At 61.0% G+C, this 26,769-nt stretch overlaps 1 protein-coding gene across 1 annotated transcript in view; it reads right to left on the minus strand.

The window, feature by feature from the left end:
• KDM4B (lysine demethylase 4B) overlaps nt 1-26,769 on the minus strand; it is a 137,044-nt gene that overhangs the window by 13,004 nt on the left and 97,271 nt on the right. The window contains 5 exon segments of the mRNA XM_072721702.1: nt 850-970; nt 1,141-1,592; nt 8,581-8,780; nt 9,631-9,732; nt 17,157-17,353. Of these exon segments, the coding sequence (XP_072577803.1) occupies nt 850-970; nt 1,141-1,592; nt 8,581-8,780; nt 9,631-9,732; nt 17,157-17,353 (1,072 nt within the window).

The raw sequence follows: 26,769 nt of genomic DNA on the forward strand, positions 1-26,769 counted from the left end.
TCCTCCAGGCAGCGTGGTGCTGCTCCCGCACACGGGGGCACGGGGGTGGCAGAGCCAGGATGTCCCCCGGCCTGCACAGCCCTGTGATCCTCTAACTCTGAGTCATTTCCCAAACTCCAATGCGGGGGTGCAGTCGGCACAACCACGTCCTTCTGCTCTCTCGCCCGCTGGCCCGCCCTATGAGTGTCCCGGGGCCTACTGGGCACCAGGCCTTCCCAGCAGATCTGGAGCCTGACAGAGAAGGCATGGCCTGCACCTGCCTTGGGGGCCAACTAGGGATGTGGGTGTGCGGGGGCCACGGGGGAGCCAGCCCAGGCCTGGGGTGGGAGCCTCTGGCCGGAACGGAGTCCACTCTGCTTCCACAAGATGCGCAGGGGCAGGAGAGGTTCTTGCAGAGCATGACAGCAGGTGCGTGGCAGGTGCCACAGCCTCAAACAGCAGCACAAGCGGTAACCCAGCCTCGGCATGCCCGGCACCCGGCACGGGCTCAGCACCATGCGCGTGCCTTCTAGGCACTGGCTCCCTGCACCTTCCTGGCAGGGCGCCTCTCGGGACTGGCAGCCCCCACTCTACAGATAGGGAAACTGAGGCACACCAAGGTAACTGGCACCATGGTCTTGGGCTCTGGGCGGCGGGCTCTGGTCTGAGCCCCAGTGACCTGCAGCCGGCCCCTCACAGGCCGTGTTCGTTTCAAGCCCTGGGACCAGCACAAAGCGAGCACCCCAAGGTGGGAAACAGGGCAGATGGGATGGGGGCCGCACCTCGGGGGGCCCTGTGGGGAGCACTGTGGGCAGGGTGGGGGCAGCCTGGCCTGACGGTCCATGCAGGGGAAGAGTCTGGGGGCCTCACCCTCGTCACTTGAGGCCTCCTGCTTGACCACGGTCAGTGGGGAGCGGGTGGGCGGCTTGCCCAGGGGGTGACGCCGGCTCTTCTTGATCTCCATCTTCAATTTGGAGAACGTGGCTGGTGCCTGAAAGCAGAACAGGGGCATCTGCAGAGGGCCTGGCTCATGACGGCAGAGCGGTGCCTGGCCCCGCAGCGGGCATGTCCCCAGTCATGGGTGCAAGGCCCCAGGAGGGGGTGGCCAGAACACAGGGCAGGTGGGATCCCCAGGCCCCAGGGACCTCCACTGGGCCCTACCTGCACCTCGCCGGCTCCGCTTTCCTCCTCGGGACCCGTCAGCTCCATGGGGGCCGCCTGTTCCTTCCAGGTGGGGCCCCTCTGGGCAAAGTGCTCAAAGGCCTGCTGGCAGGACACGCGGCCCTTGTCACACCCCGTGCTGGGCCGCGGCACCACGTACAGCATGGGGATGATGGGGCGCAGCTTCACCTCTGGCTCCTCGCCAGGTGCCTCGGGGGGCACGACGTTGAGAGGTGGTGGTGGGGGGGTCTCCTCAGCCGGCACGGAGCCTGGGGCCAGGATTGGGAGCTCCAGCGGGGGCGGCAGCCTGGGCGCCTCCTCGGCGGGGAACTGGGTGGGCGGGGGTGGTGGCAGCTGGGGCAAGAGGGGGTGGTGGGGATGCGGGGGACCATAGCTCTTCTTCTTTCTGTCGTTCCTGGCCTTGGCCAGCCGCAGCTTGCCCCTCCCATCTTCTGTGGGGAAAGAGGAAAGACGGTCACAGAGGTGAGGCCAGCAACCATGTGTCCCGCGAGTCCCCCAGCCGAGGCAGGACACAACCTTCCCCTCCAAACACACGCTTCCCACCAGCTCAAACTGTTACCCAGGTGGCCAGAAACCAGTCATGCCCGAGCCTGGGGTGGCCCCGGTCCCCGCCCTCCGGGGTCTGCCAAGTGCTCAAAGGGCCTTCTGGAATTAAGTGGTAAGAAAGCAGCTGGGAAGAGCTGCTTGTGGTTCTGGGCTCCTTCCTCAGGGGCCGCTCTGAATGTCCTCCCTGAGGACTGGTGTAGATGCGGGACGGCGTCCAGGCTTTGTAAGTTCTACACTTAAACCGTGCATCCTATACAATTTTTAAAAGTTAAATCTCGACGAGCAAACCATGAGAAGTGGTCACTTGAGCAGAATACAAGGGCCAGATGGGCCTGGAGGGCCGTCCCAGGGGAGTCCCGACAGGTGACAGGGCAAGGAGGGGGCCGGGGGCCTGTCTGCAGAGGCCTGTTAACTGGGGGCCAGTTCACCAGATCGAAGTGAATGGCGGGATGTTTGGCAGAATCACAGTCCCCAGGGGCACCAGGGTGGCTCAGGTCACAATCTCAGGGTCCTGGGGTCGAGCCCTGCGTCCAGCTCTCTGCTTAGCGGGGAGTTGATCCCTGGAAGCCCGGGATCTTTCCCTGCTGTGGTCAGAGGGAGGTGAACTGCGGCCCCGCTAGCTCTGGCGATGGAGGGGCCACGAGCCGAGGACACGCTGCCTGAAACTGGAAAAGGCAGAGAACATGCTCTCTGCCCTGGAGGCTCCAGCAAGAGCCAGCCCTGCCCACACCTGTGAGGCCTCCAAGAATCTGTGGTCACTGTCACAGCAGCCACAGGTGGTGGCCTTTGTGAGGCCTGCTGTGCCCAGGGCGAGGCACGCCTGGCATTGGGGACCCCTGCCCATGAAGACAACCAGCCAGGTGGCCCACTGGAACACAGAAAGCCCTGGAACCTTCGGGCCTGGCCTGCCCTGCTGGAGAACACGACCTCAGGCCCTCATCTGTACAACCCAGCTTCTCAGGGGCAAGAAGTCACATAAGGAGTGACGGCAGCGACCATCTGGCCTGCCCGGGACCGAGGTTGTCCTGGGGAACCCGGGATGAGGCAGTCAGCCCGCTGATGGTCCTGGGGAGGCCTCCGTGGGAGGCTGCTGGTATCTGTTTTATGGTCTTGGTCTCCCTGACCTGGCCTGGGGAAAGGTTAAACTGGGGACCAGGGTTCTATCCGTCTCCATGCTAAGCCGCTGGTGGGCAAAGCATGCAGAGCTCGGGGTTGCACCCACATTTTACCTCTTGTTATAAAAGCCCATCCAAGCGACAGGCCTGCCCCCCCAGCCACGGGGGATGAACAAGTGCAGGTGACCTTGGGAGGGATGGCAGCCCTGCCCGGCTCTGGGACAGCCCGTGCCGTCCTGTCCCTTTGCCTCCAGCAGGCACGCACCCCATGTTCTTCAAGAGGCTCCAGCAGTCCTAAGTAGAAGGGAGCGCTCGGCCCTGCCTGGCTCAGGCCCCAGGACCTGGGCATCCCAAGGGCACCTGTGCTGCTCCTCCCTGCGCCGCTCCACCTAGAGGAGCCCTGAACTGCTCCCCAGGCCCCCTCCTGCCTGCACCTCATGAATAGTTATCAGGCTGAGAAAGCACCTAATAGACGCTCTGCTCCACAGACAAAACTGGTGCTCCGTCCAGGCCGGACTTGGATGGCTCCCTGCAACGAACTGGAGCCTGTGGAGCTGGAGAGGGGTGTGTGTGTATGCGCGCGCGTGTGCGTACAGGGGTGGAGGTGGGGCGAGAAGGGGGGTGGAGGGGAGAGGTGTGTGTTAGGAGGTGGGGGTGGGGCGAGAGATGGGGGGACATGGAGGGGAGAGATGCTGGGCTGGGGAGAGACAAGGCTAGAGGAAGAGTTGCGTGGGGACGGGGGGGGGGGGGGGGGGGGGGGGGATGACTCGGGGCCCCAGGACACCAGGCCCTGCGGGCGAGTGGCGAGGCGGGTGAGGGCTGCCCGAGGCCCTGCTGTTCCAGTCATTTATAGAAAGGGCGACCAGGCTGCCCTATTTGTGTGAAAGGCACTTTCCAATCAACAGCTTTGTTCTCTAAGTAAACTCCGGGCTCGCTCGCCCTCACAGGGCGAACCTATGGGATGGAACGCAAGCTGAGCTCTCCCCAGCCTGCGGACAGCGGGACCTACTTACTGTCTGTTTACTCTCAGGCAGGAGGCTCTGCTGTCAGGAAGGAACGTGCCCGGCCCCTTCCCATCTCCTAGGCTCTGAGAAACCCAGGGGGACACAGCCGGAGGACCGTTCTCAGGGACAAGCCAGTGGCCAGGAAGGGCACCTGGGTGCTCACCGTGGGGACCACCACAGGCCCAAGGCACGGGCCTCACCCTTGGGACCATGTGGACCCCCTCCCTGCCTCAGCCTGAGGGAACCCAGAAACAGAGCAGGGGACAGACACACAGACAGGGCTGAGGGTCCCAGCCAGGTGTGCCCCCAGCATGGGAGCCTCTCCCCTCCCCCGAGAACGGCAGGGACTCCCCCTCCGCTGCCCAACCTCAAGCTGAGGCTCTTTCCAGCACTCTTTTTGAGGAGTAGGATAAGTCACAGCCAAGAACTGCCCCCCTAGCTTTAGACTTGAAAGGCCTGCTTGGTTGGGGAGCACACCTGTACGGGACCAAAGTGCCCCCAGGGAGGGTGTGCTAGGTCCCCGGGCCCCTAAGCTCAGGGGTGCTGCCCGTGGGGAATCCCAGGGTGGTGCCCAAGGCTGCTGCCTGCTTTAGGCACCTCCTCCCAGCCTGGGAGAGCTGGTCCTGGTGCCCAGGGTCTCCACACTCTTCCTGTGCAGAGCCCGAGGCAGGGCACACCCGTGGTCCTGAGGCCCGGCTGCACAGCGCTGGGGGACGTGTGTCCTGTGTGACCAGACACGCATCCAAGTATAAGTAAGTCACAGCCCCTCATAAACTCGGGCCCAGCCTCTACTCTGCTGGCTGCAGCCACTTTGGTTGTCCTGCCCGAACACTGTGTGGCCACTCCTGACACCCATGGCTCCATGAGCCCCCTGGCGCCCCCTCCCTGAGCCCCAGGGCTGGGCCAAGCTACCCGAGGCCCAGGAGCTAGAGCCTGTCCGGCCCTCAGGATAGGGGCCACAGCCACATGCTCTACCTGGGGGGCAGGGTAGCACATGGTGGAACCAGCGCCCTTCAGTCCACCCGAAGGGACAGCGGCCATACCTAGCCACAGATGGGGGTGAGTTCTCGTGAGACAGCAGCGACCCCCTAGGAGGAGGGAGCCCCGATGACCAGCAAACCAGGGTGGACAAACAAGGGCTGCCTTTCTACCTCCTGCTCAGGACCCCCCAGGTCAGGGTTGGGGGTGGGAGGAGGCTGCTGCTCCAAGTGCCACAGAGCAAGGGCTCTTCCCAGATGGCCTGGCAGGGGGAGCAGGGTGGGGACACCAGCGAGCAGCCCTGGCCCCTCCCAGCCCTGAGGAGGCTTCCTCCTGGGGACAGTCAGTCCCACCTCCTTGTCCCGTGCAGAGCCCCAGGCGCCTCCACTCCTACCCACTACCTCCCGGGGCCTGCCTTGCGTCGGTGACAGTGTTCACTGTTCTCACTTTGCAAACCCAAAACAAAATGCCCTACTGCTTGCGCACAACATGAATCTCAGCACTCACGGCTTTTAGGGACATTAAGCTGGTATTAAAGGAAGCCTAGAAAGCACTTTAAAATCTTCCACTCATTCCCTGGACGTGTATTTGCCATCACCCCGACTGTGAGCACTTGTTTATTCAATGAACTCGGTTATCTTCCCTCCAAGGGCTCGAGGGATGGCACACAGGGCGCTTCTGACCATGGCACAGGGCACTGGGCTGTGGCAGCCACATCCAGCAGCCCAAAGGGCCCCCTTCCTCTCTAAAGAGGCCAGATACCCCAAGTCCTCCTCCTTCCAGGCTCCTGTATGGAGCAGGGAGAGCGTGTCTGGAATGGGGGTGTCCCACCCCGAGGAGACAACACCCTGCCCTTCCTGGGGACCGTGTGCCCCTAGAAGCTGATGGGGCCCCAGGACGAGACCGGGGAGGAGGACGGGGGCGGCTACAGATGCTGGGAGCGAGGCAGCGGTTCTGCACGGCCCCTTCTGTGTGGCTTGCATTCGATCGGCAGCTTGCAAGTGTTACTCTCAGGGTACATGGAACCCCGGCTTTAGGCAGCAGCCACCTCAGAAGGGAATACCAGAGAAGAGCCAGAGGCTCACTGGGAAAGGGCCCTTGATGGGTCGGCTCTGGCTGGGAATCCCAAGAATCGTGGAGGCCAGACCCCCGGAGTCACCAGGATGGGACTGGGCAAAGCAGCCAAGAGCCGGCGACACCCCAGGCAGTGGGCCATGGGAGTGGGGCGATGGGATTGGGGCGATGGGATTCTTTGTCTTTAAAGAGTCAGTAGATTTGAGCAAAGATTTGTTACAATTAAGTTAACGGAGAAGAGCCATCATCCCTTTGCTAAGCAGCCCGGTCGGCACAGGTATGTCTTGTCTTCCCTGCTGCCCTCCGTCCGGCGTCAGCCCAGTCGGCCCCTTGAGTCTGCTCAGGAGGGCGAGACATGCCAGTGGCTGTGATGTCGCCTTTCGACTCTTCCCAGGAGGGCCCCGTTGAAACCCTGTCCCTCCTGACCACCTGAACCGCTCAGCCAAGGAGTCCAGCTCCAGCGGGACCTCCGTGAGCCCTTTCTACTCAAGCACAAAGCCACTTAAGGCTAAAACCAGCCAGATGCACTATGTTTCCTCCAATGACCTCAGCCGGGCTTTCTCCCGGTTAGGGGCCAAACTGTGCTCCCCAAATTCCCATTGTGAGGTCCTAACCCTGGAACACCAGAGTTGCGAGGCCACAAACATCTGCTGCTGAAGCCTGCAGCCCGGGGGACTTTGTTACGGCTGCCTCAGCGGACCCTAGCACCCCCTGAACAATGCAGTGTCTGGGGGTGTGTTCTCTGAACCTGAAAGACACGGGATGGAGCGCATGTGTGCCCCGTGACATTGAGGCTACGTCTGAGAGTCGCTCTCCCAGGCAAAGAGCAGTGGCCTTCATTTCCACCACCCGCATGGCCAGGGCGAGCTCCCACTCCCGTCCTGCACAGACCACCAGTCTGACGTCAGGTCGGGCAGCCTGACCTCTGCTGACCCCTGTCCTTGGACCTCTCGCCCTCCGTCCGCACCTAGGTCAGCATCCCGGAACCCGGCTGGGGCTCTGAAGGGGCTGCGCAAACCTGCACGCATTTAGAGGAAACCGCGTCCTCCTATCAGGGAGCTCACCCTTTAGATGGCGATCCTTGCTTTTCAAAAAAATCTATTTTTTTCAGTAAAACCCTTTTTTTTTTTTAACTTTCTGTTGGGTTTATCTCAAGGTGCTTTACTTTTCGGTGACCTTTATTATGAGCAGCATCTTCTTGAAAACACTGCTCAGCACGGCCTCCCATCTGATGACCAGCCCTCTTCAGGTCCCACTGGAAAAGTAGCCAGCCCAAGAAGCCCAAGGCAGAAGCCTCCATGTCGCCAGGGCCACTCTCCTAGAGGAGCCTGGTGGCTTGAAGGAGGACGCCTCGCGGGAGGCTAACCCCGAGGAGGAAGGTGTGCCCAATGCCCGGGCCACCCTGCAGCTTGGCCACTGACCCACCTCTGGGCAGGTGACTGCCCATGCTGACAGTGGTGACGCATTCTTCCTCTCCCTGCCCTGCCCTTCTGGGCTGTCTAGACCCCCTGTCCACCGGGCAGACAGGACCTCCCGAGTGTCGATCTCACCACCCCCCGCCGTGAGCTCCTGGGGGCCCCTCCATGCCGGACACTCCCTCGCCCTACAGCGGGTAGGGGCAGACACACAGTTGCTCCCTAACCACCAGCCTGTGGGCACACTGGGGGTGCCATGGCCTGTCTGCTGAGCAGACCCTCGCCCAGGCCTCAGATTGCACCCCCAGAGTCACATCATCTCTGCCACCAGCCATGGGGCATCCCAGCGAGTGTACAAGCACAAGACAGGCAGAGCTGTGCTGGGCTCACTGGTCCCAAGACGGCCACCCAGAGGGAGACTGAGGACCTGAGCGGGACTCTCTGGTGACCTCTGCCCGAGATGCTGTTGCCAGGGTGACCCGCCCTCCAGCCCAGCCCGGCCCCTCCTTCGTATTTGGGGGGGCTCCTGTGTGCACACAGGTGAGCAGGTGATGCTTCAGTTAGGAAATGAAAACAGCCATAAAAAAGCAGCAGCACCATAAACCATCGGAGTGGGGGCCCCTTCCAGCTCTCACAGGTCGCTACCCCACCCCTCGAAGCCCCTGTGCAGTATAAGGGCATGTTTCTGCCACCTGCCCCCCACAATGCCACCAGCCAGGTGAGGGTCCGTCCCCGAGCACAAACATCCACCTGCTGGTCTGGCCGCCAACAGCAGGCTGCCGTCTTTCGTCTTTCAAGGGTCAGATGACACCTCTCTAAGGGGTTGAGGACCAGTGGCCCCCAGATTTGGGTGCTGCAAGCTGAAGCCCAAAGGGACGGCGGTGTCAGGAGGTGACAGGGGGATGCAGGAGGGGCCTGGTGAACGGGATCAGCGCCGTTCTAACGGGGGGTGGAGAGGCGGCCGGCTCTCTCCTCAGGCGAGGACACAGCGCAGGCGTCTCGCACCAGACCCTGCCAGGCCTGCACCGGGTCTGACTCCCAGCCTCCAGGATAAACGCTGCTTGGAAGCCCCCTCCCCCCGCCTGTGGTCTTGTGCCTTAGCAGCTGGGGCAGAGACAAGGAGTCTTCAGTTTCTGGGAGAAAAGAGTCTTTTCACGGCACCTCCCCACCGAGTGCACGTTTTTAGAAGCCCCACCCTGTCAAGGAAACAGCTGAGCTGGACTCTTAGGAGCGGGGACTCTCGCCAGCAGCTGGGGGTCAGGGAGGAGGTCCCCGGCCAAGACTGACCTTCTGTGGCCTCTGCCTCCCGGCCCTGCGGCAGCGGCGGCTGGGGCTCTTCCTCCTCCTCCTCGGCGTCGGCCTCCTGTGAGGCCTCCTCCTTCAAGCTGCCAGGCTCCTCAAGGAGAGCGGCCCCGGCGGCCCCCTCCCCTGGCGACTTGGGGTCCTCTGCCTTGGGCTTCTTGGGCTGGCTCCTTTTCCGGTGGGACCTGGAGAGGGATGGTCATCGGACAGGAGGTCAAATGACTGGGAGAAACCCCATCTGTGTGCTCCACAACCCAGCCAGCAGAACAGAGCCCCAGACGGTGCCCCAAAGTCACAGGGCCCAGGGCCAGCGGGGCTGGCTCGGGGGCAGGGGAGGTGGAAGGGGAGACAGGCCCCAGGGGCCACATAGGACAGAGCAGGTGCTGATGACCAGGAGGTGGGATGGTGGTGGTGCTGGCTCGGGGGCAGGGGAGGTGGAGGGGGTAGGGGGTTACGGGTCCAGGGGCCACATAGGACAGAGCAGGTGCTGATGACCAGGAGGTGGGATGGTGGGGGTGCTGGCTTGGGGGCAGGGGAGGTGGAGGGGGGCAGGGTTACAGGTCCAGGGGCTACGTGGGGCAGAGCAGTGCCAATGACCAGGAGGTGGGATGGTGGGGGCGCTCGCTGGGGAGCACGGGAGGTGAAGGCTGGACAGGCCCAGGGGCTGCGTGGGGCTGAGCAGGTGCTGATAGCCAGGAGGTGGGATGGTAGGAGCACTGGCTTGGGGGCAGAAGAGGTGGAGGTGGGGGACAGGCCCAGGGTGCATGGGGTAGACCGGATGCTGATGACCGGGAGCTGGAATGGTGGCGGTACTGGCTCAGGGGCAGGGGAGGCAGTTGGGGGGCAGTGGGAGGGTGGGGGGGCAGGGGAGGCGGTGGGGAGCAGTAGGAGGGTGGGGCGCCGGCTCCGGGGGTGAGGGGCAGGGGAGACAGAGGGGTGCAGAGGGAGGGTGGGCGCCGGCTCGGAGCCGCTGTGTGGTGGGGCAGAGGTGGGTGGAGATGGAGATGGCTGCGCACGAGGACAAGGTGCACTTACGGCGGCCCCGGCCTCCTGGGCTGCTCCCTCTTCCTTTCTAGACTGGCCTTCCTGTCCTCCTCAGTCTTTCTCCAGTGTCTGTTTTCTTTCAGACTAATTTGTCTAGAATGTAAACGTCAGGGAGTTTTTGTCTAGCACCTCTGACTCCCCGGACGCCTCATCTAAGGGCCTGGCTTCGGGCACCTGCCCATCACCGAGCTCTGCATCCCTCACTCACCGGCTGCCGGGGCAGGGGGCCCGGCCTCGCTCAGGGTTGCCACCCTTGGCCTTCAGCCCCAAGTGGAAGTCACCCAAGACTCAGCTACAGCTTCTCAGCACAAACCAAAGAGAATTGGGTCAAAGGAAGAAAGGACTATAACCAGGCTGGACGGGCCTGCCCGTCGGGCTCCGGAACTTTCCAAGGAGGGGACAGAAACGGCTTCTAGGCTGACACCAGGGTATGTGACTGGCCCAGAGCTGGGGCACAGGCTGCGTGTGCACAAGCCTGCCTTGGGCCAGTGAGTGGCACCCTCCAGGGGTTGGGGTGACCCCTGAGGGGCCTCAGACTCAAGCCCCGTAATCCGCTAGCCTTTCTTCTGCCAGAGTGTCAGGCACGCCAGGAGAGGCACTGGCCACGGCTTCCCTCCCCCCAGAGGGTCTCCCTGTGGCTGCCGCACCTCCAAGGACCAAGAGGTCACCAAGCAGAGCAGGGCCAAGTGACTGGGGCCAGCTGGGGCCCGGGGAGGCCCTGAGGGTTCCTGATCCCAGGACCCCCGTCTCCCACCCAGGGGCGCCCACAACGGCCCTGCTGGCCCAGGACACAGGGGCCTGACAGCTGCCTCACCACCTTCCCCGTGCCTGCCCCTGCCGGCTGCTGGGGGCCTCTCCTGACTGTCCCCTAACGCTCACTGTGGCTGGTCCCTCTCACTGCTCAGCTGCCTCACTCAAGGGCCCCTGGCTTGTCGCTGCTCATCTGCCCCCAGCCCAGGTGAGGCCAGGCTGACAAGCCCCGGGTGATGTTCGCGCATGGACCACTCCGATGACCAAAGGCGGAAAGCAGGGGACATTCCGGGGGAGGGAGTGTCATGGCAGAAGCATGGCGTCACACACAGCATGGCATGCACGGGTCATTGCGGGGGACGGGGTGCAGGGGGGACAAGAGAGCCAGGTGGGAGGGGGCACGGGAGACCAGGGGGTCGGGGGGGAGAACGCACGCTGGCACCACGGAGCCCCTCAGGACTCCATGCGGAGCGACTCTGGGAAAGGCGAGCCCGCTTGGAAACAAGCCCCAGGACGGCAGCAGAGTGCAGTTGGCTTTTGTCACCAGCTGTCCCCCCAGGAGGGGCTTCTCTCCAGGTCCAGGAATGCCGCAGGGCCAGGTAACCACGAGCAAACCCCCATGCTGGCCCCAGGCAGCAGCCAGTACGAGGGGGTCCTCCTACCTTCAACTCACTTGGCCCCGGTTCCCCGCAGCCCTTCTCTTCCCCTCCTCTCCCCCGACCCTGGAACTGGAGGCCACTCATGGTGCTGCCAGCCACTCCCAGGGCTGACCACCCCAGACAGCCAGAACCTTCCTCGGCCCCCGGGCACCCCTGGGCTCCGAGCTCCGGGCGTCGAACCCCAAGCGCCACCAGGCCTTGCTAATGCGGAGACCCCAGCACGGGGGGGAACCAGACTGAAAGCCCCAGGTGGAAGGCCACCCCTACTGCAGGGGGGAAAAGCAAGCCGAACGTCAGCAGACAGAGATATCTGTCTTGTGAAAACATAAGCTGGAAGACAGTGTAGCCAGTTTGTGGGAGCTGCAGGAAGAGGCGCCCCCCCGGCTAGCTCCCGATGAGCCGCCTCCCCCACTTTTAGCTGTGTCTGTCTGCTTGTCTCCCCCTCTGCTGCTTCTTCTGCCACGCTCCCAGCACGACACATGGGGTGGGGCCACCCTGCCACCCCCAGGCCCCCGGCTTCTCTCCTGCAACTGCCACCATGATCAATGCGGTGAAATTCATATTACCGTGTCCCTGACTCTGTAGGTATCATCCATCCGTGAGTGACAGCTGCTGGCTCGCTCGCTCCTCCTGGAGTCGGCAACTGGCCCCTGTCTTAGAGGGTTAGCTCTCGTGGTGATCTCCAAGCTCGTGTGAGGCTTCTTACACAGGGCGTCCCACACTCCTTGATGACCCCTGGGGACCTGCCCCCTTGAGACTGCCTCGGACTCCAGCACGGGATCCTAGGTCCTCAATCTGATGTCTTTTTTGGTTGATGCCCTTGTCTGGCTGGAGCACATCCTCCAGTAGCTTCTTCCGAAAGAACAAGAAATCTGAGGCTTTCCGTGTCTAGAAAGATCTTTATCCTCTTGCACGTTTAGTCTGGAATTTGGCTAGGTACATGCTTTTGGGTCAAAAACTATTCCTCTTCTGCTTTTTGAAGGCCTGTTCCTTTGTGTGTTAGCTCGTAGTGGAAGTCCGATGCCTTAGGATCTCTTGTTCTTTATGTGGACCTAGCTGTTCCTTCCAGACGTTTTTGGGATCTTCTGTTCAACCCAAGAGTTGTGAAACCGTATAGTGATGTGTACACAGTGTGGGTCATTGTCATCCTCCGCACGAGGCTTCTTTGAATCTGGAAACAGCGTTTCGGTCCCAGGCAACGTTCTTTCCTCTCTTCCTGAAACTCCTTGCAGAGGCCGGAGCTGCTCAGGGAGCCTGTGTGTGTGGATCTCCCCATCCTCTGCTGACCTCTCGGCTCCGGGGGACTCCTCAAGCCGGCTCCCAGCCCATCGGTCTGTTTGCCTGGAGCCAGCTCTCCTGGAGCTGCGTGGGGTCCTCCTTACCTGCAGACACCTGCCCCAAGGGACCCCGAGTGGCCAGGTGCCTGGAGGCAAACCGCACCATCTCCTTCGTGGGTCCCACTCTCTCTGGTTGGAGGCGGTGTCTCACATCATCTTCTGCTGGAGAGGTGCGGGGCGGGGGGGCCTGAGCCCCACGGCGCCTCACACTCAGCCTCCAGTCCATTGAGGTCCCCGGCCCAGGAGGCTCCAGTGTCTCTGAATCCCAGGCCTTCCTGGAGCTCTGGGCATGAGCCACCTGCTGCCTGTCTGCGCCCTTGGACCCGAGTTCCCTCTGCACTGCCCATGGCGCTGCCCACCCTGCTGCTTCTGTCAAAGTCTATGGACCAGCCACTCCCTCCCTCTGCCATCCCCAGCCACTCTCCTATGGCCGTCACGGTGGCATTTCAGGAAAGGATGGAGAGAAACATGCACTTTACCCTCCAGGCCTGACTGCGTGTCACTGCTGTCAGTTCACGTGAACCAAACACGGGACTGAGTCCCGGTACCTACACTAAATATTTTCAATGTGGAAGCAGGTATCCTTGGACCTCAGATGGCAGGAGAGGCAGGGTGGGGGTTCCTCTTGGATCCCCGCCCATGCGGCTGGTCCCGAGGGGCTCCTGGCCCAGGCAAGAGGGGCCCGGAGCACCCAAGGTCCCAGCTCTCACAGGACAGCCGCTGCCCCAGGTCCCTGCTTCCACACAGAGCAGAGGGGCTGCTGAGGCCCCCGGGGCCAGCATAGCCACTGCATCCAGGCGCAGGGGGTCACGAGCCCTGTACCCCAGGCCCTCCTCACCCCTGCCCCCCACTCTGGCCTTTCGGCCCCAAGACACACACTCCCCTTCCCCCTCAGAGACAAGCAGGCGAGCGGCGAGAAAAGGATTTCAGCTGTTGTGTGTGCTCTGGGGAAGAACAATCTAGGAAGTGTTCAGGGAGCCACCAGAGCAACAAGCTCCTTGGGGCCATGGGGCTGGGAGACCCCAGAGTCACAGGGCTTGGGCCTGAGAGGCCAGAAGGTGTGTCTGTGGGGAAGGGCTCAGGAGCAGCACAGAGCCAGAAGCCCTGAGGGGAGCGGGCTCAGAGATGTGCTAACGTCCAGCCTGGATTAGGGAGGAGATGGGAGACAGGCCACCGCTCAGTCAGCAGGTGTCGGAGGGGTGGGAGGCTGGACCTTGGCTCCCTGTTTCCCTTGCGACCCAAGGGTGGTGAGTGCAGAGTGGTCCAGGTCAGCAGGAGTGGCGGAGGCCATGAGGGGATGGAGACCCGTGGGGTCCCCCTGGGGAAGTGTGTCCCTGTCCATCTTCCTGATGGCAGACAGCTGAGCACAACCGGCGTGGGGCAGCGCAGATGCTGCGCGAGGCTGGCGTGCAGCCATCGGATCCCACACCCGCTGGAACGTGTGGTCGATGCGGGCGTTTCTCAAAGCCCTCGTTGGGGGTGACAAGGAGCCGAGAGGAAGACTGTGCATCCGGAGAAGGGCTGCTTTGCAGAACAGGAGCAGGAAGGGCATGGAGACGCTGGGCTGGGCTGGGCACCACGCCCCACGGACGCCTGAGCTGGCCAGGCATGGGTCTGCCCGGTGCTTGGGGCCCAAGGGGCTGCACAGCAAGGAGCGGGATGGTCACAGCTTTGTGGGGTTTGTCGCAGAGCAGGGTCAATTCACACGATCAGATTTCGGGGTGGAAGATTACGCCACAGGAGGGCAACAAGACGGGGGCAGATCATTTACCCTGGAGAGGCCAACACCTGACTCCAGCTCCGAGGCGATGCGGGGGCGCACTATCAGGAAGGCTGAACCTTTAGGGGACAGGGGGCCTGACTGAGCAGAACCTAGGAGAAGCTGCAGGTCCCAGAGAAGCAGGAGAAGCTGCAGGGAGACTCGAGGGATGGAGGGGAAGAGTGGGCAGCGGAGGAACCCACCCCGATGCCATGCCCTTGGGCAGGGAATCCAGATGGTGTCTAGGGACATCTGTGGTCGTCACAACTGGGGGTGCTCCTGGCATTGAATGGGTAGGGGTTGGGTGCTCCTTGACCTTCCAGAGAGTGATCCGGCCCCAGAGTCCCCGATGCTAAGGGGAGAGACCTTGTCTGGGGACAGAGCCAGCATCGCTCTTCACCCTCTGGCCCAGGCCAAGGATGCTCATGGGGAGACAAGACATCCCCTAAAACAAACCCTCCGAGGCTCAGGGGAGCTGGCCCAGCTGGGCAGGGCAGGGCGCTACGTGGCCAGGAGAGAGTCACATGGGACTCCTGAAAGTCCCTGAGCTTGGCCTTGAGCCCCTGGCCTGCTTTTTCTGAGAAAGGCCCCCAAACCCTGACTTTAATTTTTTTTTTTTTTTTTTTCATGATAGTCACAGAGAGAGAGAGAGAGAGGCAGAGACACAGGCAGAGGGAGAAGCAGGCTCCATGCACCGGGAGCCTGATGTGGGATTCGATCCCGGGTCTCCAGGATCACGCCCTGGGCCAAAGGCAGGCACCAAACCGCTGCGCCACCCAGGGATCCCCAAACCCTGACTTTAAAGAAAAAGAAGGAAATTAGCCCTATTTTACATATTAAAGGTTTTAAAGGAAATGATATCCTTGGGAACAAGACTGATTTGTGGTCCAGTCCCCCTGGCTGGAGTACCACAGCTCCCTGGCGGACAGCGAGGGAGGGAGGGAAGAGGTGCCGATAAGAATACTCCAGAAACTAAGAGTGTACGGCAAGGGGGCCGGGACAGTGAGGGGGTGGAAGGCGCTTCCTCTGGCACAGAAGGTTCTGGGCCCGCAGGCTGGGGTCCCTCGTCCTCTGGGTAGGCTCTGCAGACAGCCTCTAATCCACTCCATTTCTGGGACGTGCCGCCTGTTTATTGGCAATCCGCTCTGTTGACCAATTAGGCCGAGCCACAATCAATTAGCCATTATGCAAATGCGCGTCTGGCCCGGGAGCTGGCCTTCCACGGGGAGCTCACTCTTCACTGTGTTGCAGGCTGGCCTCTGCCAAGGAGGTGCTCCCGGCAAGGAGCACAGGGAGAGCGGAAATCAAACGGACAGACAACAAAAGAACTTGGAAAAACCAGACTCACCTCCACAAGGGCTGTCAGGAACAGATGTGAACGCCGGGGCTGCCAGAAGCTTCTCAGAGGGAGGGGCCCCACGGTGGGGGAACCACGCAGCGAGGCCGAGACGGCCCAGCCTCGCAGGTTCACAGACAGACCCGCGGTAACAAGGACAGCCCGGTCGGGGGCTCTGCACCCCGTGGCTCCTCGGCCAGGATGGCAGGCGGGTGTCTGTCCCGCAGGGCATGGGGGTGCCACCCCCGGGGCTACCAGAGAAGGCTCTGGCCCAGCCCCCTGAGCCCTCGGCGGCCAGGCCCTGGGGACATGCCGCCCAAGGCCAGCGGGGACAAAATGAAGCCAGAAGTGACCAAGAGGCCGCAGATGGAAAAGCCCTGCGCGAGGCACAGACCCGCCCACTGGCTGTTTTGGCACAGCCCACCAGCTACGGACGGTGACTACGTTTCTGAATGGTTCAGAGTCACAAGACTAATCCTACTCTGTGGCAGGTGAACATGATGTGACATCGCGATCTCAGTGTCCCTAAGTAAACTTCCACCGGGACGCACCACGCTCGTTTGTTTAGAGAACATCTACTTTTGTCTATAGCGGTGGCTTTCTTGGAGTCGAGCAGCTGTGAGACCTCTAGCCCCTCACCGCCAGGTTCCAGCTCGCAGCTGGGGACCTGGCAAGGACTTGCTGAATGTTCTCTGAGCACCAGGAAGGAATCCGGTGGAACACTGCCCGTGAGCACTCAGACGCGGAGAGCCTGGGCGTTTCCACAAGAAGCAAATGGACCAATGTTTGGGTACCAGGGTGCAGCCGGGCACCGCTGCGGGCTCTTGTTCCTGGCACAGAGCTGATTTCCCATTCAGCCCACCCCCTGCCCACATCCCCACAGGCTCGGTGACATGCCAAGAGAGCGCTGTCGCTTTGCTCTGTTCTTCCCCACCCAATGCCAGGCAGGCAGTGACCACACTGTCCTGGAAGGTGGGGGCCGGGAGGGGTCCACGCTGTAGAGAGGGGCCTTCCGAGCCAGAATGGGGATGTCTGTATGGACAGGACTCTGGACTCAGTGCCATAATCGTGAATTCAAACAGCGTGATTTTGGAGGTGCCAAATGAGCATCCACAGGCGCAAAAGGGCAGGGGCCCTGCAGCTCTGCGGGCCCCAGCACAAGACCCGCCAGCACTTGGAGCCCAGGACAGGCCCGAGCAGCCCCGCGACACAGAAACCCGGCTCTGGTGCCCATAACTGTCAGAGGAGTGACAGGGGCCGCCTGCGTCTGTGTCCTCCCAGTGAGGAAACTGTGTGGCCCAAGCGCCAAAGGGTTGGCCTCCCAGGAGCTGGTGAATGAGTGTGTGGTGGTGATGGGGGGAACCTGAGTCCCTGACAACAGATGCCACCTGCCCCAAGGCCCACTGACAACGTTCATTCTGGGAAGTCAAGGCCTCAGAAACACTCTTGCAAAAGAAACAGGAGAAGGAGGAGGGGAAGAGAAAAAGGAAGGAAAGAAAAAAGGGGGGAGAGGAGGAGGGGAGGGGGAAAGGGAAAAGGAGGGGAGAAGGGATAGGGGAAGGGGAGGGGCGGAGCCACCAGCCAGGTGGAGAGTGGGTGTGGCCAGGGCCAAAGTCACTTACTGTCACCTGGAGAGCCAGGCAGGGCGCGGAGGCTCAGGCTCCAGGGGGACTCACCTGCGCAGGAGCTTGGCCTTGAGTGAGGCCCGGGAGGCGCTCCAGGTGCTCAGCTCTGGGCTGCTCAGGGCTGTGGGCCGGGTGTGGTCGAGCACCGTCAGGTCCTTGCCTTGCTTCCACAGCTCATAGCGCTCTGGCTGCAGGATGCGCACGAAGACGTCCATGGAGATCTTGACCATGTCCTTCCGGCACGTGCACTGCAGGAGGGGAGGGGAGACCTGCTGAGCCTGTGGCTGGTGAGCTGAGCAGGGCCAGGATGGACCCCAACTGGGCCCCTCTCCTTTCTAGAGCCTCTACCTCCAGGCGGGGAATGGCACCTTTCTGTCCCAAGTGGAAGCCATGCCCTCGGGTGTGAGCGTCTGGCCCACCCCGGTAGGGTCCCAGCCCCACCCCCAGCACGTGGTCTGGGGAGATGAGAGCAGACCCTTTTTGGGGGATTCAGGGGTCAGCAGCAGAGACAGAGCTCAGGAGCCCAAGGTCACGAGGGTCCAAGTTCCAGCTGCCCCGTGTCGGCTCTCACCAAAATCTCCCTTCTGTCGGACACACGTATCCCCAAGTAGGAAATAATGCATGTGGAATGCTGCTTAATAGCAGTAATTTCAAAGGTTAGGAAGAGGGGAGAGCTGTCAGGCCCAAAAGGCTGAGAGCAGAAAAGGAAACACAAGTGATTTTGAGGAGGTGCAGGGCGCCCAGGGACGCATACATGCCTGCTCCCAGTCTCTGCCTCTGGTCTGGGGAGATGAAGCCGGGAGCCCGAGGGTCAGCGGCTGGCCCCAGGCGGCCCGAACTCAGACAGAGTGGCCCGCTGGGGAAGGGTCTGGCACAGTGTCCCGGGGTGGCCTGGACCAACACTGCCTTGGACCGGAGGAGGGTCCTTTGTGTCTGGAAGCCCCAAGTACAGGGCAAACACATGTGCAGAGGACAGGCTGAAATGGGGTCCCTCCTGCCCCTTCTTCTGCTGTCTGGACACATCCCTCCTGTGCCCTGAACAACTCCCGTAAGTGTCTCCTCCATGTCATAGCATCGTGGTGGCCCCTGGTGCTGGGCACCATGCAGGAGGCACACAGGTGTCCCAGGGACACTTAACACCTTGGGAAGTCGTGGGTCAGAAAAGCCAGCTAGAGATTCCAGAAGCTGGTCAGTGAGCCAATGACCTTCCTCCATCAGCAGGAAGAACTCAGGAAGCCCTGCTCTCCTACTCATCTGTGGGACTGGACAATCATCCTACTGCAAAAGGGAGAGAAATGGAGGGGACACTGGTCTAGGGCAGAGCTGGCAAACTGTCCGTAAAGGGCCAGGCAGTGACTATTTTCAGCTTTGTGGGCCACAAGACCTCCGTCACAACCTCCCAAATATGCTGCTGTAGCTCAGAAACATCAGAGAGAAGAGGTAAGTGAAGAGGTGCATCAATAAAACTTTATTTACAAAAACAGGCAAAGGGCCGGATTAGGCACAGGCCCCGGTTACAGGTCCTAGAAGCAGGTGGCCCAGGGGACCCCAGGAGGTGGTCCTGACCCTAGGCTGGGGCTCCTGCCTCTGTCTAGAGCACACACAGTCCTTGCCTCCTTATGGGGACACATGTACCCAAGACAGACCTGTCCTGAGAGCCCTGACCAGAGGCCTCAGGGCAGCCACCCTTCAGGGACATGCCCAGGGACACCTGCCCTGCAGCTCCCACGGCTCCAACTCTGAACACCTGCCCGCTCAGAATGTTCTCGTCCCCTCTTTCTGCACCCCCGTCAAATAAACAGGTTTAGGAGAAGCCCATTTCCAAACGTGGCTTAAAACGTGTTTCCATTTCAAACACACGTCTCACCCTCCTTTACAACCGTGTCGCTGTCACTGTCACTTTCTCAATGGAAATGGCAAGAAGGAAAAGATGTAACTGGATCCAGCAACTGTGCACCCAGCCCTGACAAGCCCCTTGAAGCTTCTCCCATCTGCTCTGGAAACAATGAACACTGAGGACCCCCATCTGAGGTAGGCGTGGTAGGGCTGCAGGAGGAGCTTCGGGAAGTGTCCTCAGGGCTTTCCCGCAGCCCCAGCTCCCACCCCCGCTCCCCCAGGGGCTGGGTCCAGGAACTCGGACTTGAGGACTGCAATACCCTGACCATGCCAAGTGGGAGGGAATATTTATGGACAAGCGATTCCCAGCAAACGCAATTCATTTAATGAAAAATTGTGCAGGAGAGAAAGGCTGGTGGTGCAATCTGGCTTTGGAGCGGCGGGAGCACAGATGGTGCCCGTGTTTCAGATTCCTGGCCCGGCCGTGGCCTCCCCAGAGTCACCATCAACAGCAGCTTAAGGGATTTGTATGGAGTGGCTTGGCAATTGCTTTTCCTTAAGTAATTAAAAAAAGCACCTGTGTGCACCATGGAGGGGGACACGTGGATGTGCTCCGAGGAGCACTGCCTACTGCTGTGGAGCCTGCCCCACGCCCCACTGCCCGGCTGGGGTGGCGCTGCTGGGAAGAGCCTCGCTCCCTCTCCACGGGTTCTGGCTGTGGTGGGGCTTGTCACCGGTGGGGACAGTGACCGGAGCGAGCAGTGGGTCCCGTAGAGGGGAGCAACAGCACTGGGGTTTAGGACATGGCACAGAGCAGCTGAGCTTGGGGAGCCCAAGCCACAGACCCACGGGCTCCTGTCGGCCCCGCAGGTGGGGAGGCGAGCAGCAGAGAGGCCCAGCTTCTCCTTATAAGCAACCTCCTGGGGCTGAGCACGCCAGACACCCCCCAAGAGCCCTCACCACCCGCTACCTGGTGACCGGGGACGTCCCGCGGTGCTGCTTCATGTAGCTGGGGTGGCCGGGAGGAGGTACACAGGCCCCAGGCTGCAGGGGTGGCCTGGAAGGGGGCTCAGAGCAGGTGGGGGCTCACAGCACGATCCTCAGGGAGGCCTCTGAGCAGGCCCCGGGGAGGGAGGCTCGGAGCCAAGGGCTCTATCTTCTCGTTTCTCCCCTCCAGCCCCCATCCCACTCCCAAACCTTCTGAGACACAGTTCTCAAGGATCTGCTGGCATCTGTCAAGCCGACAGTTTCTGTGGCTCACGTACCAGCCCCCCGAGTTAGCAGTCCCCCCATCCACACCAGCGACAGAGAAAGTGCTCTCGAAGGGAGTTGGTCGAGTCATTAGTTTCTGACGAGAAATGGGGCACGAATGTGGGGGAGGAGGTCGGAGAGGCCCCCTGCAGGCCTGAGCACGCCCTAGGGCCCTCTGTACCCCTGTCAGGACATACAGCCCCCCATCGCTGCCAGAACTGGGTGTAGCAGGGCTCCGCTCTGAGGGAGGCTCAGTCATGAGGAGGCCAAGTGGCACCTGTCCTGCCCCAAGCAGCCAACGCAGGGCGGCTGGTGATTCCATTACTGCCAGGCAGGGCCGTCTGGGAACAGAGGAGGAAGGAAAGGCAAGAGGCAGGAAACTGGAGTGGGGGGAGGGCGGGGACAGAGGCACCTTCGAGTGGGGTCTCCCACCCCCCAGCCTCGGCTGCGGGTCCCTGGGTGGGGCCTGCCTGCCTGCCGCCCACAGCATGGGCCCATTCACCACAGACACTCAGCCCTTGCCCCCAATTCTGGGCTCACTGGCCTGGACGGGGCCCTGGGCAGGCCCGGCACCTGTGGCCTTTCACCTGCTCCCCATCAGACACCAGTGGCAAAGGGGCACGTCTGGGCCAGGGCAGGGTGGCCACCCCTCAACGCACGCTCGTGAGCAGAAACTGCTTCCCTGATGACGCCTCCCATCAAGAGGAGCCCGACAGCCCTGCAAAATGCACCTCAAAGAGCCCTTGACAGGCAGCTCAAGGAGCTGCCCGTGCCAATTTAATTAATCGACACAATGCGTTCAGTGGTGCTCCCCCAATGCAGGCAAAACCCGTGCCCTGGAGTGACAGCACAGAGGGGGAGCGGCAGTTCCCCACCCCTTCCCCACAAAACCCCTCCGAGGAGGAGCAGAGGAGGGCAGGACAGGCACGTGCGGTGGACGGAGTCGTGTCCCCCTGCTTTCCTAGGTGGAAGCCCATCCCCATGCGAAGATGGGAACATCAGGAGGAAGTTCGGTCACCCCCACCCCTCCATGCAGAGACACGGTGGGAAGGCAGCCGTCTGCAACCCTCCAGAGGGCTCTCACAGAACCCAGCCCCGCTGGCACCCTCATTTCAGATGTCCAGCCTCCAGAACGGTGGGGGACACATTCCTACTGCTGACAAGCCACCCGGTCTGTGATCCTTTGTCATAGTGGCCTGAGCTCACCCAGACAGGTGTCCTTATGGAAACCTACTACAGTCCTGTTCTTTACGGACCGTGGCAGGTTGCACACGCCCCACCAGCTGTTTCCAGAATCCAGCTCTCACCAGCTGCCAGGAAGCACCTAGAGTATGGTGATCAGAGGCCTGGCCTCAGTTCGGCCTTCTCTGGGCCACCTGCCCCCACACCTCGCCCTGTACCCACCGCCCAGGCTGGCCATTCACTGCGAAAACGTACCCCTGGCGCCCAGAAGGACCGCAGGGGGCCTGGGCCAGCTGTGCTTCACCTACTGGGGCCCAGACCTGGCCTCACAGGGTACCCGGGGGGTCAAGAGGACCAGCCCCATGCTGCCCAGGGGCTTAGGGTCCCCTCTTAGAGACGCCAGCTCCTGACCCCAGCCACGATTTCACACGCTCTGCTTGGAACTGCCTGGTGTTTCTGTTTTTACGAACCCAGGCCCTCACACACGGAGGAACGCGAGCACAGGCGTCTCTGAAATGACACGTAAGGAATGAGGAGTCAGGCCCTGGGTCACCTGAGTTCGCTCAGAAGCACTGCACCTGCACCTGGAGCAGAAGGTGAAGGGCCATCAGCCTTGGCGGGGGCGGGGGGGGGGTGTTCTCTCCCCTGTGGTGGCAGTGGCGGGCGTGCGGACGGCATCCTCTTCCTCCTCAACTTCCCAGGGTGTCACACCTACAGGCGGTAACGGTCTTTACGCAGCGGAGGGACACATCCGGGATGAGGCCCGAGGCCCGGGAGTGGCTCCCCTGACGGACTCCCCCACACAGTGGAGCCCAGGGCAGTGCGGCCCTGAGTGTGAGCAGGCGGTGAGGGCCCGTGACTTGCTAAGCTTGTAGGCGTGTACAAGGAAAGGCGTGGAGACCAGATTGGGCAAGTGTAAAGTCATACAAAGACAGAGCAAAATGGTTCCAGACTTTTAGCTCAAAGAGGGTCCCATCTTCCACGTGTGGACTGTTCTGCACCCTGAACTGGTGAGGCTGAATTGAGGAGGTGTCGCCACACGCCGGGCCCTCCCTGTGGTGGCCCTCGGTGGCACTGGGGGACAGAAGACACACAGAGCCCTCCCCTGCTCGATGGAAGCAAGCACATCCTGTGCACCCCCTCATGCCTCTCTGCCTCTCCGGTTACTGCTGGTTTTGACCACATAAGCACGCTGCGGGGAAGGGGCAGGCTGCAGGCTGCCTCCTCACCCACCCAGGAACTGACTCCCTTGGACATCTCACCAGGGTCCCCGAGAATACTGGTGGGGACAGGCAGGGGGCACAGAAGCCCAGCTGAGGCCCAAGCCGTTCCCTCAGGCAGGGTGCTCCCGACACAGAGCCTCCTGTCACAACAGCATAGGCCTCTGTGACCCCCAGTGGATCACTCCTGTCACAGAATCATGCAAAAGGCCACGGATCTTGAGAGCACCAGCCAGAGGCTCAACGAGAAGCACTCTTGTCACCTCCAGATGACAAATGACAAGAGTTACGACCGTGGAGTTTAGGGGCCCGAGGCCTAATCTGAGCACCGACCCGGGAGCAGGAAGGCTGTCACTCCAGGTTGGAAGACTGACATATCAAACAGCCCGACATTCATGCTTAGGTCTCCCAGGATCTGCCGCTAAGTCCAAGGAAAATGAGAAAACAGGGTACGGGGGAGGTTTGCCTCTGGTTGTCAGAGCAGGGCCCCAAGCAGAGACAAATAGGTTTTTTCTTTCCTGAGCATGAAGAAATAGAAAGCGGCACATCGTCAGGCTCAGAGCAGGTGGCCCTCGGGGCCCAGTAGCACCCGGCTCGGGCTGTCTGGGCCACAGAGGGCAGGTGCCAAGGGCCCATGGAGGCAGCAGCACCCAGACCACCAACATGAGACCCTGACCCCCACAGGTGACCCTGCTGCAGGATGATAATTGAGGTCCACCACCTTAACTCCACCTCTCCCTCTCTGGGCTTTGAAGTAAAAAAAAAAAAAAAAAAAAAAAAAAAAATTCAGCCTTTTCAAAAGAATAAAGACTCACGCCCAGTACATCCTAGAGGATCTCACTTATTTGCATTCCTGTGGGCCTCACCAGGCAAAGCACTTCGCCATTGCTCACAGGACGCTCCCTGACCACAGGGGCGACAGGCGCGGGTCTGAGTCAGCAGGTGGCAGGCAGCCAGGGATCCGTGGCTCCTCTGGGACTGGCCGCCCCACAAGCCCCTCTGCTCCCCATCACTGCCCAGGACACATCCAGCCCTAGAGGGCACTGGGGTTTGTCCCACTGGATCCAGGGTCTCCTCTGCAAGCATTTTTTGCTAAATGTAAAGCAAGCATCAACCCACAGGCTCAGACACGCACCCTGCCTCTTCCTTGGGAGGCTGGCACCGTGCCCTGCCTACGGGGATGGGGAGGGGACAGTATGTAGGAAGTCATTATGCTAAATCTTTCCAAGGGAAGGGGACCAGCCTCATGCTGTCAGGGGTTTTAAATGCGATCCCACGAGCAAAGGGCCCAGCCTGGGGCTGGCGGACCAGTCAGCCTTGGCACATTTCCCATCCCAAAATAAGACCGCTGCCTCCTACTATTCCAGCCCTCCCTGTGCCACTCATCTAGCAGGAGAAAGGCGACCGAAGTGTTTCTCTGTGTCTGATTCCTAGGCCTGCCGCTTTGTTCTCAACTTCTGAGAATTACCCTTGTCTAGCCGTCACAATCCCACGCAAAATGACCCAACACATATGAAACAGTGCACTTTTGTAAAGTGAGATAAAACCTCGGAAGCCAGACCTGCCTTTAATATCACATAGCAAAAGGAGGGCTCCCCCATAGGCGGCGCGCCACCAGCTGACCCCGCCGCACACACCTCCGCAGCCTGTCCCCGCTGACCTCAAGGCCACCGTGGCTCCTCGGCTGCGGGAGCCCCGGCCCGGCTGGGGTCCGCACCCTCCTCTCCCCCCAAGCCTGGGCCACCCTCTTTAGGTCTCTGGACTTCAGACGAGACTGCCAAAGCTGCTTCCAGGGGCCATTCACCACCAAGCTTGGGGGGCTTCCACGGGGCCTGACCTCCTCCAACTGACACTTGGGCCCCAGATGCCTTCAGTCTGAAGAATTTGGGACCTACTGTGTCCAGGGTGGACCCCACCAGAGGAGACTGAGGGCTCCCGTCTCGCTAGCAGCTGCTCAGCATATGCAGGGAGAACCCGAAGGTGCCCACAGAGCTCAGAAGAGACTTCTGGGGACCACCAACACTTCACAGGGTACAGACCTAGGAAGACCAGAGGGAGTGTGGGAGCCCGTTTGCTCAGCCTCCAGGTTCTACCCAGAGAACCTGCGGCTCCCCTGTCTCGTGTCTCCTTCCAGAATGTTCTCCACATACCAACACAACCCAGACATCCTTTTCTTTCCAAACAGATGACATCCCATAGCCATGACTTACACCTTGCCTTTTCCCTAGGATGCATTTTTGGGGAATGTTCCACCTGCAAGCTTGAGGAGCCACCTCACCCTTTCTCCTGGCTGTATGGTATTCCAACGTCTGCATGGCTCATCACACCTGTGGGCATTCAGGTTGTTTCCAATCTTCTACGTACTTAGGGATCCCCTATATACTATCATTAGGGCTTGAGTTAATGACTCACTTCACTTCCCTCAGCTGACTCTGCTAACGGCAACCATCCCCACGCTTCTGGAGAATGAGACAAGCTCCTATTCTTTTTGCTTGGCTCTCTTTACCCCACGTGTGTGCAAGTCCAACATTCTTTAAAATACAGATTCTGATTTAAAAACAAAACAAAGCCCATTCAGCACTCCCTTAGAGGCCCTCCCCTCCCACAGAATGTCTCAGCTTCTTTCTGGGCTCCCCTCTGCCTCCTCCCAGCCACCAGAGCAGGTCACGGCTCAGCCTGCAGGGACAGATGCCACTGACGACACATGATGTCAAAGTCACCGACCACCCCAGTTCGGGAAGGTCCATTTTGCAGAGGCGAACAACTAGAGTTAGGCTGCCATGGCGAGGGCCCAAAGCCAGCAGGTGCTCAGGTCCCCCGAGCTCCCCACTGAGTACAAGACCACTCTGCGGTGAAAGTCAGGGTGGTGGGCCCTGGGGGCACTTTGTGTGTTTACAGTGCTGCACACACTCAATTCTGGATCTGTCAGGCACATTCGGCCCCCTGAGGGGCCGCAGGCTGAGAACTCCTGCTCCAGGCTGGGCACCTGTGGGGGCCTGTGTTAGGATCCCAGCCCCCGTGGGCCCCGCAGCGGCTCCGGCCCCATTCCGCTCATGCTCTGATCTGTGCTGGAACATGTGTGGCCTGGAGGCATCGAGCCTGATGCTGGTCACAGTAAAGGCAGACCCGTCACAGCAGGACCCACAGTAATCAGAACGCCAGACGCCCCCTGTTGGGAGCTCCACCCGTGGGTGGTCTGCTCCGGGCTGCCTGAGGACACACAGGCGGCTCTGAAAATGACGCCTCGGGGCCCGTGGGGTCTTGTTTGCCACATTTCCCCCAATTTAAATAGCGCCAAGCTTTAATCAGAGGCCACTACTTTTTAAAAGAATTTAACAGACATTAGAGTTTGCTCATGTAAAACAGCAGAATGAGACTGAAAAGATGCAGTGTTGCCCTAAAGAGGAAATTATTAAATGTAGTTCAATGAAATCATCAGCCCAAATAGCATCTGAGCACAGGGACCCTCGCACATTCCCACCCACGTGGCAGCGGGGGCTCCTGGCCCTCCATCGGAACGAGGGCGGAACACGCAGAGCTGCGCCAGGGCCTGGCGGGCGGGTCCACAGCCAATAGCCGCGTCAGGCAAGTGGCCCACGTGTGCCCTGGCATGTTGGAGGACAGGGCACCCTCGGGAGCAGCAAACCCCCACATGGTGAGGCCACGCCAGCAATGACCCCCGTCGCCTGCAGAGCCACATGCCACCCTCTGCTCAGCAGCACCAGAGCAGATGCCCAGTGTGGCAAGCAACAAACGTGCTTCTTTCTTCCAGAGCACTCGGGCTATCAGGCACTTTGGCCCACAAAGCGTTAAACATCCCCCGACGGGGGCAGAACCCACATCTGCTTGTGATGGCTCACAGACGCCGCGGCCCCCCGTTTCTGATGTAATTACCAGCGCTGCGGAGAGAGACAGAACAAACCAGTTCATTAGGAAATCCACTGGAAGCTCTCAGAAGCGCTTCATAAACAAAACAATTAGGTGCACGGCTCCCAGGGCTCCCCTCGGCCTCTGACTGTGGGCCCCTCCCCGCAGATCCCGCAGCCAGCCGGGCGGGCCAGGTCCCCGGCCTTGGACCCAGCACGACACAGGCCGCGGGAGGCCAGGGCTCCGGCGCCAACCTCCTCCCCTTTCTCTATAAAGGAAGCATTATCCGGGTGTCACTGTCCTCCCTG

Source organism: Vulpes vulpes, chromosome 9, assembly GCF_048418805.1.
Source record: "Vulpes vulpes isolate BD-2025 chromosome 9, VulVul3, whole genome shotgun sequence".
Taxonomy (NCBI): Eukaryota; Metazoa; Chordata; class Mammalia; order Carnivora; family Canidae; genus Vulpes; species Vulpes vulpes.